Raw genomic sequence first — 10067 nt, 5'->3', positions numbered from 1 at the left:
GACAAATTAACAGCAATTGTTCTCTGTTCATCAAGAGAACGACTTTTGTTTCTAAGCTAAGAAGATTCAGTTAGATTCATCTCCTTCTATGAGCTCCAGTCAAACAGCCAACGGAATGATGACCAAACCATTGGATAAGATTTAAAGTCCAGGTGACAACGCATTCGAGCACAGATTCTCTCACACACAGAACTCATGAATTCAGGCCAGACTGATTAGTAAATTGATGAATGACAGTACAATTTCTTTAATTGGCACCATCCAACACTAAATGAAACAAATCAAATAGATCTAAGATTGGGTTCTGATTTGTGATCAGCAGTCAATAGGAGCAGAGCATGGTGCAGATCGACCAATGTATTTAGGTGTCACCGGAAACACAACAGTTCAAAATGATTTACCGTCATCTAGTAAACACAATGGAATATCAAAAGCACTTCATGAAGATACTCTATCGTAGGCCGAATATAGTAGCATGATATTTGTGAGCACCGTCATCTAGTAAAACAGAAAAATGTGCAAGTAGCATCTGATTAAATAGTTTTGGGATCTATTTCAAAAATTATATAAGATTTGAAGCAAATGCTAGAAATTTGTCTCTTCACAAGCTCATATTTTGTAACTAATATGGAGCTAGAGAAATCATCTACCATACTAATTTAAAACTCTAATTAGACAAAAGAATAAGAACAAGTGCTTCTACCACAATTGTACAGTATGCATATATGAACCTGCAAATGTGTGCTATAATTTAGGAGCATTCAACACAGGCAATGCTTATATATCATGGAGCTTATTCTAGAAAGCACATACTTTTAGGCATAAAAATAAACACCTATTTGGCAGGAATGTGTTGTTTATTGAAATTAAAACAAAACAAGCACGGGAAGACCATACTGTATGTCATCTTCAGATATATCCATCAAGCTTGCTCTTCACTTTCTGGATTTAGAACCTCACCGCAGCAGCCTGCTCTGGGTAACCAAATTTCAGGAAACGCCAAGACACCGAACCCTGATGAATTCATATATGTGCTTATTTTTTAAATAAGCACATACTGCAGCCAGTAGCAGCAGCAGAAGCAGCGTGGGGACCACTCGATTTCTCATCTAGCTATTTCTTTCCTTGCTAAGTTGTTCTACTTCAGTTGTAGTTATGTGAGTCATAAAGACAGAGAAATTTATACATGAATCCCGGTTACCTGTATAGGCTATTACCAGACAACTTAATAAGCTAGAAACTAATTTCAGGTAGAACAGTTGGTAGCAGCACTGTGGACATCACACTATTAAATAGTTGTTTTTCTTTTTCTTTTTGCAGAAACATGTGCTTACACATCAAAATCAAGCACGTCCATACTCATTCATATACATCCCGCAACACTATCACGCACACTACCTAAACAGGAATCAGATTGACATAAAGCAAAGTGAGAGTTAACACTATATCAAACTAAACATTTTCTGAAGATTTACATTGATCTGCTTTGCAATGAACTGCAAAATCTGCAGAAACCTGAAACTCTGGCCAGGATGAGCACCACGGTTGTTACTGCCAATTTTGACGCAGTTACACAAACTCCTGAGCTGCTAACACCAAAGTGACGAACATACACGAGGATCGGAAGTGATTAACCGCAGTGTGATATGATATGGCTGGGGAAAGCGGGGCGGAAAACCTGTTGACGGCGGCAACGGTGTGCGGGCGTGTCAAGAGATAGCGACGTGACACGTGACCAAAGAAGCTCGACAGGGATGGCAACATGGCGGCAGGCGGCGGCGCGTGGCCGTCAAAGAATCTCGACGAGGAGGTGGCGAATTACCTCCTGTTTGTTGGGTCGATTGACCGAACACTTGGTGTGCAGGTGGCCGCCAGATCTCAAGAAGGCGATGGATGTCGCATCAGGAGGCTGCAATGGCAAGTGGCGCTGGGGTTGGGTCTGGTCCGGGAGTAGCGCCGCCCGAGGTCGGGGTGGGAGGTGAGGTCGCCTCACCGTCGGGGCCTCCGCTTCCCCACGTCCTCTTTCCCGAGGAGGAGCACATCGTTGGCAGCAACCACGCTGAAAGCACGGTACACACTACACAAGCGCTTCCGCGGCCGAGCTCGCACGCCCCACATCGGCACCTCGGCCACTTGCTCCCCTCGCGCTGTGTGGGGGCGTTCTCATGGATGCTCAAGAAAGAAAGAGACCAGCGATAACGCGAGCGCGGCCGCCAGCATGGGCAGCTCCATGAGGAACGCCGGCGGCGCCCGCGTGTTCTCGTGGATGGCCAGGCTCAGCCGTCCGCGGCGGCGCCCGAAGGGCGTCACCGCCGGCGCGTGGTCCGCGAGGAGGGCCCTGCTGCGGCTGTGCCGCCCGAGCAACGCGGCCATCTTGCAGTACATCTTGAAGAGCCCCACGACGGCGGCGCCGATGCTGCCGTGCTTGGTCCGGTGCCCCAGGCGTGCAGGCCGGCCGCCTTATCGGCCTCCGTCGCGACGCCTCGGCCCATTCCCCATTCCTGGCCGCGGGCGGGATGTTGGAGATGCGGTCGCTGGCGCTCACGTCCACCTGGAGAGGCCGAGAGGGCCGAAGGCGGGGGGATTCCGAGACGGCCGTCGCCCAACGAGGCGGGCACCTTCCGCACCGACGAGCTCGCCGACGAGAACCCAGCCGAAGCTGCCCCCCTTCCACCTTCTCTGCCACCGGATAGGATGAAGAAAGGAGTGCGGGCGTAATTCTAAAACATGTAGGGTTTAATTTGTAAAATCGAAGCGTTTTCTCAGATCCACTTAAACAGGGACTGCGGGTTGATTTCCTATAAACTGAGGGGCTGTTTTGCAAAACAACCACGACGGACGACCAGAAGCAATAGCTGGTTTATTAGTAGGTAAAGATAAAGATGGATACATGTAATCCCCTTTTTACATATTGACATTTTTAAACTACGCTGCAATCTTTTGACGTTGTGTCTACATTCTAAAAATACAAGACACTAGTTTATAAAATATGTTTTGATGTTTATTATTTCTGTACATGTTGTATTTCTTTGTATACTACAGACACAGTTGTTCATAAATGCTTTACAATTTTGAAATACATGATAAAAAATTCAAATACAATGATTTTTCTAAATACATGTTTTGAAGTCTACTTTTTTCATACACATAATACTTTTTAGTATAGATCTGAAAATATAATTGAATATGTGTACAAAAATCAAACACATTTAAAAAAACAAATTGAATATGTGTTTAACATTTGTCAATACAAGTTGAAACATTTTCATTCATATGCTATCAACATTTCTTTAAATTTAGAGAAATGCGCTTTTGGTGGAGGAAAACGTACTCCGAGGAATACGCTTTCACTTATCCACGTCAGCAGCTCGGGTCAACGCGTGAGACTTACAGGCGGGGTCCGCCACTTATCCACGTCGGCGAGTCCGACTCAACGCCTCAGCCACTAACTAACGGGGCCCGCGGGCAGGTGGGGTCCTCGGGCGCGATCGTCGTCTTCAACCGCTCGCCCACCCGCAGAGCAGAGGACAGGGCGAGCTCCGGCGACGGTTGTCGGCGCCATATGCCACCAAATGCGGGGCCCAGACCACCCGGGTGCTCAGGGGAGCGAGGCGGTCCCGTCCAGGCAAGACGCAGCCGCGGGGAAAGGTTCGGCTGAGCGGGAGGCCAGCCGCGGCTGACGGCGATCTACGGTCGGCGGCGAGCTCATGGCAGAAGGTCACCGGAGGGGAGGGAGAGCACGGGGGCGAGGTCTAGGAGGTGGAGGAGGCTAATGGTGGTGGTGAGAGGAGAGGACGAGCTCGGCAGTGCCGGAATTTAGCCGGAACCAAGCGGCGGCCGTGGCGATGGTTTGTGGCGAGGAGGGACTCCGGGGCTCGGGCAAGTGGCTAGGCAGGACCATAGGAGGGTGGAGAGGTCTATGGAGAGCTCGGAGGGGCTCGGAAGAGGCCTTAAATAGGCGAGGGGAGGAGTGTCGAGCTGGCACTGCCGCGGATGCGTGTGTTCGGCGCCACGGACGCGTGCCCACGCTCGCGAGCTCGGAGGTAGGCGATGGAGGATGCACAGGGGGAGTCTCACGGGGCAGAGACGGCCAAGGGAGCGCAGGGAGGAAGAAGACGGCGAGCTCTGATCCAAACTGCCACTGTTCGCCCGTGGGCGCGCGGCGTCTTGTGTCGGTGAGGAAGCTGCCGGACGGGGAAAGGGGTCCAAGGAAACGGCGACGACGAGGGCTAGCTGCCGGACACGCTCACGCGCGCGAAGACGACGAGAGGAGGAGGGGCCCGAGCAAGAAGCCACCTAGCTCGCGTCCATGGCATGCCAGAGAGGCGGTCACCGCGCGCACCGGTGGGCGGCACCGTAGCGCACTCTAACAGACGCCCCCGCCTCTTCCTCCTTGCACACCGGCTCTTCCGGCTCGCACGTAGCCTCTCCCCTACCTCACAGCGTCACCCCTCCGCCTCACACTACCATCACAATCAAGAATCATCGATCCCGTCGACACTGAGCAGACGCGATGGCCAGATCACTGGTAGCTCCAACATCGAACCCAGGTCGCCGCCAAGAGGTAGTCCAGATGATATTAATTTGCAAGTTTGGGGGAGAAAAGTGCTCCTTTTCTTATATTGGAGTAATGCACATTGTTTGCTCGGCTTGTTGTTGCATGGAAAATTGAATGTCAAAGGATCTAGCCTCATGAGGTCTAGCCGTCTGGGAATGGAGTTCTGAACGTAATCATAGCTCGACCCTTTCAGCTTTACGGTAATGTTGTAATGTCTCTTTTTTTCTGCGAGAAAAAATTTCAATCTATTCATCTTCAATCATGGTAGTACAACGAGCACTAGAAATAATAAAAATTACATCTAGATCCATAGACCACCTAGCGACGACTATAAGCATTGAAGCGAGCCGAAGGCGTGCCGCTGTCATCGCCCCTCCATCGCCGGAGCCAGGCAAACCTTGTTTTAGTAGACAGTCGGGAAGTCGTCGTGCGAAGGCCCCGTAGAACCAACAGACCAGAACAGCAACCGCCGTAGATGAAGAGTGTAGATCAAAAGAATCGAACCTGAAAACACAAGAACGAAGACGAACGACGAACAGATCCGAGCAAATCCACCAAAGACAGATCCGCCGGAGACACAACTCCACACGCCCACCGATGATACAAGATACATCACCGGAATGGGGGCTAGATGGGGAGACATTTATTCCATCTTCAGGGAGCCTCCACCGTCTCGCCTTCCTGAGCAGGACACAAACCCTAGCAAAGCTCGAAAAAAGATCTAAAAATGAAGCCCTCCCACCGGCAAGGGCCGAGATCCACCCCGCCTCCATGGCCATAGGGCCACCGGAACGGGATGGACCGGCGCCGATGCCGGTGAGAGGCAGAAAGCTAGAGTTTTTGGGAGGCAGCGGCTTATGGGTGGGATACCCTAACAGACTAAAGTTTATGTACATCAAATGACCTAGTTCAGTCTTGCATGATGGTGTAATTTTCATGGTGCTTCGGATTTCAGGAATCATTGTTTTCTTCGATAATGGCCAGTGTCAGAATTTATGCATTACTACCTCTGTCCTGGTTTATAGGTCGCCTTTGTAGTTTGTGTCAAACTTTGACTAAAGATTTAACTAACAAAATGATAATGCATGTCAAGAAAAATTATTTCATTGGATCCGTAATTGAACATAGTTTTCAAAAATATAATATTTGTTGACATGCATGAACATTTTATTAGTTTAATTTATGGTCAAAATTTGGCACGAAATACAATGGAAAACCGATAAACCCGGACGGAGGTAGTATGTTATTAGACATCTTTCATGGGTTGCTAAGTTCTAGACCATTTTGATAGTTTGGCTTTGGCTCATGCAAGTCAGCTTACATTCCATGCTATTGTTGATAGGCCAGCTTGCAAAATAGATCCGACTTTTAGACATGAGTGGTGGGTCCTGACATTTAAGGAAATGGCTTTAGGTTGGTCCTATCTAATCTTCACAAGGACTTAGTTATGGTTAGTCAAGAATTGCATTTTTTGTAAAGTGACAGATTCAAATTCCTTTTCCGTTTACAAAAATGTTGGAAATTCTGATTATTTGTAAATCAAATGATCATGAGTACCTAGTTCAATCTTGCACGTATGATTATGCCCAAGCAATTTTTATGGTGCTTCCGGATTCAAGTGTGAGTTAAACGATAGTAACTTGCTGCCTTTCATCCCCCTAAACGAAGTGATAAACATTGCCGGATGCTTACTCAAGTTCCTGACGAGATCGAGTACAGTCCAACATCTACAAGGCATTAGGCATTAGGTAACACAAAGTTCACATGGATTAGCAGCAAAATAGAGGTCTCCTGCTGATCTCTCTCTCTCTCTCTCTCTCTCTCTCTCTCTCTCTCTCTCTCTCTCTGCCCCTAACGACTCAGTCACTAATGTACTTGTGAGTATGAAAGCCAAGGAGAAAACCAACTGTGGCACCAGCTAACATCTTGAATGGTCTCTGCATAGCGAGCCTGTAAGCAAAAACAACACGATCAGGATAACCAGATAAATGCGCACCTATAAACGTGCATATACATCTAGGACAATGAATTTTACCTTCTGGCACGGGCGTCATTTTTCTCCAACACCAACTCGAGTTCTTTAAATTCTTTCTTCAGTTCACCTACGACACGAGTCAGCTCTTTGCTCTTCTCCTCAATAAGGTCCTCATAGTTCACCTCGTTCACCTTACTCACCTGCTGACCCGAGGATGAGGTGGAGTACTGTGCACACATCAAACAATTAGAAAGCGAGCATGGAAATTAACTTTTCTTTTCTCCATAGCATCAGGTCGTGTCCCTCAATGTTATCCTAGCCCTCCATCCAGATTTGTAAGGCGGGCATGGGTTTTCATGTCTTCAATTTGACTAACGTAATGTGTGTAATATGCTTAAAAGGAGTATATGTCTAGAAACTTCATCGACAATGAATCCAATATATTTTTTAATGGCATATAGCACACATTTTGCTAGTCAAACTGAAGACCTAGAAACCCGTGCCGCCTTACAAACCCGCATAAAGGGAGTAGCTTTTTTTGGCTCAAACTATTTATTCATAAGAAACTTGCAAGGTATTGTAATGAGTTCACTATACACCAGGCAACTGCTTACAGCTAAAGAAGACATTCGGTTAAAAGAATTCAACTGTGCAGCGGTTTTTTCATGTATATGTTTGGCATCACACTAATATTTATTTCCAAGTGCAAACTCAAGAAACTTTCGAAAGACGGAGAGATTTGCCAGAAATGAGAAAAGATTGCAACCCTATTTCCGTTTCAGCTTCTGTCAGATGTTGTGGCTGGAAACTTAGGACTAACATGTTTTTTTAACACCAGAAGTGGTTAGGTAGGCATGGGATTCTGAGTTTCGTAATAAATACTTACTTGAGGGTCAATCCAATCTCTGGAATGGACTGCAAAGACTGAACACTGCTTCAATTGAGGTGCTATTTATCAGGTCGGGAATGGATAAGAAAACACATTTTGTCAATACACTTGGAACAGCAAGATTCCCTTAAAACTGAAATTCCCAAGCGTTTCAAGTGACTTGAGGACCAGAAGGTTAGTGTGAATGAGTGTTAGTAACAGAATCGGTGGCATATCTCCTATATAAGCTCAGGAATCGGTGGGATCCCTCTGAAGAACAGCGTATTTGTGTGGCAAGTAACAGAGAACAGTGTTTTTTTTATCAGCATTTTCCATGCAGTCTACTGTGAGGTGTCAGAAGGAAGGCTTGGTTCACATGGTTTGAGAGCATCCTGGAGCTCTTGGTGGTTGCATGCACAAGAAAGAAGACTACTTGCTTTACATTTGATTCATGCTTCTTGTTTTCTCTTCCCTACAGCACGTGATGTTCTAGTGTGCATCATCATAGTATAAAATGTTCTGATTTCTGTCTGCTGCTAACGTGGATGAAGTCGGCTGCACCTGTAAAGGTGGTACCAACTGAAATGACCAGAAGCAGGTCTAGCCTTGTAAATTGTCAGACATTACAAATTGGCTGGAGCTGTGGGTGAAGAGAGAGAAATGGAGACGAGATGGTGCATGCTCTTAGCTAGCTGAAAGGCCTGACCTCTGTTTTTATCTGTACGATACAAGACGTGCATTTGTTACAAGTGCATTTGTTTTTGTTTATTCCTTCACTTTGCATAATTGCCTCCCGGTCTGATACCTTTTGCTACCTTGCAACTACTCATTGGTGCATCCTTGTTAAGTTGAGAGGGAGATGGCTCGCTCAAGAAACGCATGTGGGTTAAACTTCAAACAAATGATAATAATAGGTGTATTTTTGGAGGGCGGTCTGTTTGTAAGTGTTCCAAAAGGAATGCTACGACCACAAGAGTAATTTTCCCTAAAGAATTGTGTATAATGAACACATGATTGTGAAGTATGAGCCCAAGTTTCATAACACAGCTAATTGTAAGTTAACTTTGGTTTTTGTCTTCAATTTCAAATTATAAGCTATGGGATGATCACTAGGAGCATTTGCAAATTGCAATCTAGCCCATTTATTCCTTTAGAATAGTTGGCTATTAGTTCCACATTTCTTCCTCTAACGCTAGTGCACTGAATTTACACTATATATTTTTGGAATTCCAGAAACAAGAAACTTGAACAGGTAAAAATGAGGTTGTTTCCAGAGGACGGCATCAAGTATGTCACAGGTTCACAGAGCAACTAGGTTCATATTCAAAAATGTAGTAGGAGTATTAAAATTCTAAACATTTGCAGTTTAGTGCATAGCTCAATAAAGTAGAAAGAGTGGTAACGCACTAATAATGTGTTACAGAAAGCTTCAAAAGTGGAAAACATGGAAATCTCATATGTTCAGTATTTAGTGAATCATTAGTAAAAGTATATCAAGTGGTTGCCCCTCACATTAATCCACCTCTAAATCCAAAGACCAGTTATCTACGTGAGGCATAACCACTACCTGGGATAATAACTAACGAGATTATCTAAGACATAATGAGAAGTGCACACGTTTTCATGGACAGGGGACTTGTGCCTATGGGATGATCACCAGGAGCATTTGCACATTGCGATATTGTACCAATTTATTCCTTTGGAATATTTGGTTGTTACTGTAGTTACTTATTTCTTCCTCTAATGCTAGTACACTGACTTTACACCATATATTTTTGGAATTGCAGAAACGAGAAACTTGAAAAGGTTTAAATCAGGTTTTTTTCCAGGGGACAGCATCAAGTACGTCACAGGCTCACAGAGCTTCTAGGTTCAAATTCCAAAATTCTAAACAATTGCAGTCCAATGCATAGCTCAATAAAGTAGAAAGAGTTGTAATACACTAATAATGTGTTACAGAAAGCTTCAAAAGTGGAAAACATGGCAATCTCATGTTTTCAGTATTCAGTGACCCACTAGTAAATAAAAGTATATCAATTGGTTGCCTCTCACATTAATCCATCTCTAAATCAAAAGACTAGTTATCTACGTGAGGAATAACCACTACCTAGGATAATAGCTAACCGAGACCATCTAAGACATAATGAGAAGTGCACACTTTTTCACGGAGAGGGCGCTTGTGCCTACACTGAGAGGGGGTCCTCGCTATTGGATAACATTTCAGACTAGGAAAAAGAGGCCTTTCGACGACATATAGAGTAAAAGTCCGATCCTTCTCTAGGAGGTTGACAGATGCATACTCCAGCAACAAGGTACAGCATTGCTGGTTACCAATCGACGCTCACGTCGCTTAAAATCACGATGAACAGCTGATTCTTTTTTTTTAACAACTATGAACACCTGATTATTAATTTGCCAGATGAACGAAACCCTAGAGGAGAGGAAAGTGCAAGGGGGCTGGTTACCTTGTTGAGCTTGGTGTTCCCGGCGGAACCGGAGATGGGCGACCGGCGACAGGACACTTGCGGGATGGATCGCCGGACCACGCGGCCGGCGGATCTGAGCACCAACGAAGCCATCTCCTTCTGAGCAAGAGGGGCGCGCTGATGGCCGGCAGATCTAGGGCGCCCTTCGGTGGCGGCGCTGCGACTGGGAAGCAGCTGATT

At 45.9% G+C, this 10067-nt stretch overlaps 1 protein-coding gene across 1 annotated transcript; it reads right to left on the bottom strand.

Moving 5' to 3' along the window:
* Nucleotides 1–6206: 6206 nt before the first annotated feature.
* Nucleotides 6207–10067, bottom strand: LOC123106759 (uncharacterized). Its single transcript, XM_044528828.1, has 3 exons — nt 9867–10067; nt 6594–6760; nt 6207–6508 (listed from the first exon to the last, which is right to left on the bottom strand). The coding sequence occupies exons 1-3, from the start codon at nt 9978–9980 to the stop codon at nt 6418–6420; spliced, it is 372 nt and encodes a 123-aa protein (XP_044384763.1). The 5' UTR covers nt 9981–10067; the 3' UTR covers nt 6207–6417.

The sequence above is a fragment of the Triticum aestivum genome, chromosome 1B (assembly GCF_018294505.1).
Source record: "Triticum aestivum cultivar Chinese Spring chromosome 1B, IWGSC CS RefSeq v2.1, whole genome shotgun sequence".
NCBI classification, from domain to species: domain Eukaryota; kingdom Viridiplantae; phylum Streptophyta; class Magnoliopsida; order Poales; family Poaceae; genus Triticum; species Triticum aestivum.
The sequence above is the reverse complement of the archived record's forward strand: the minus strand, read 5'-3'. Positions and strand labels throughout refer to the sequence as shown.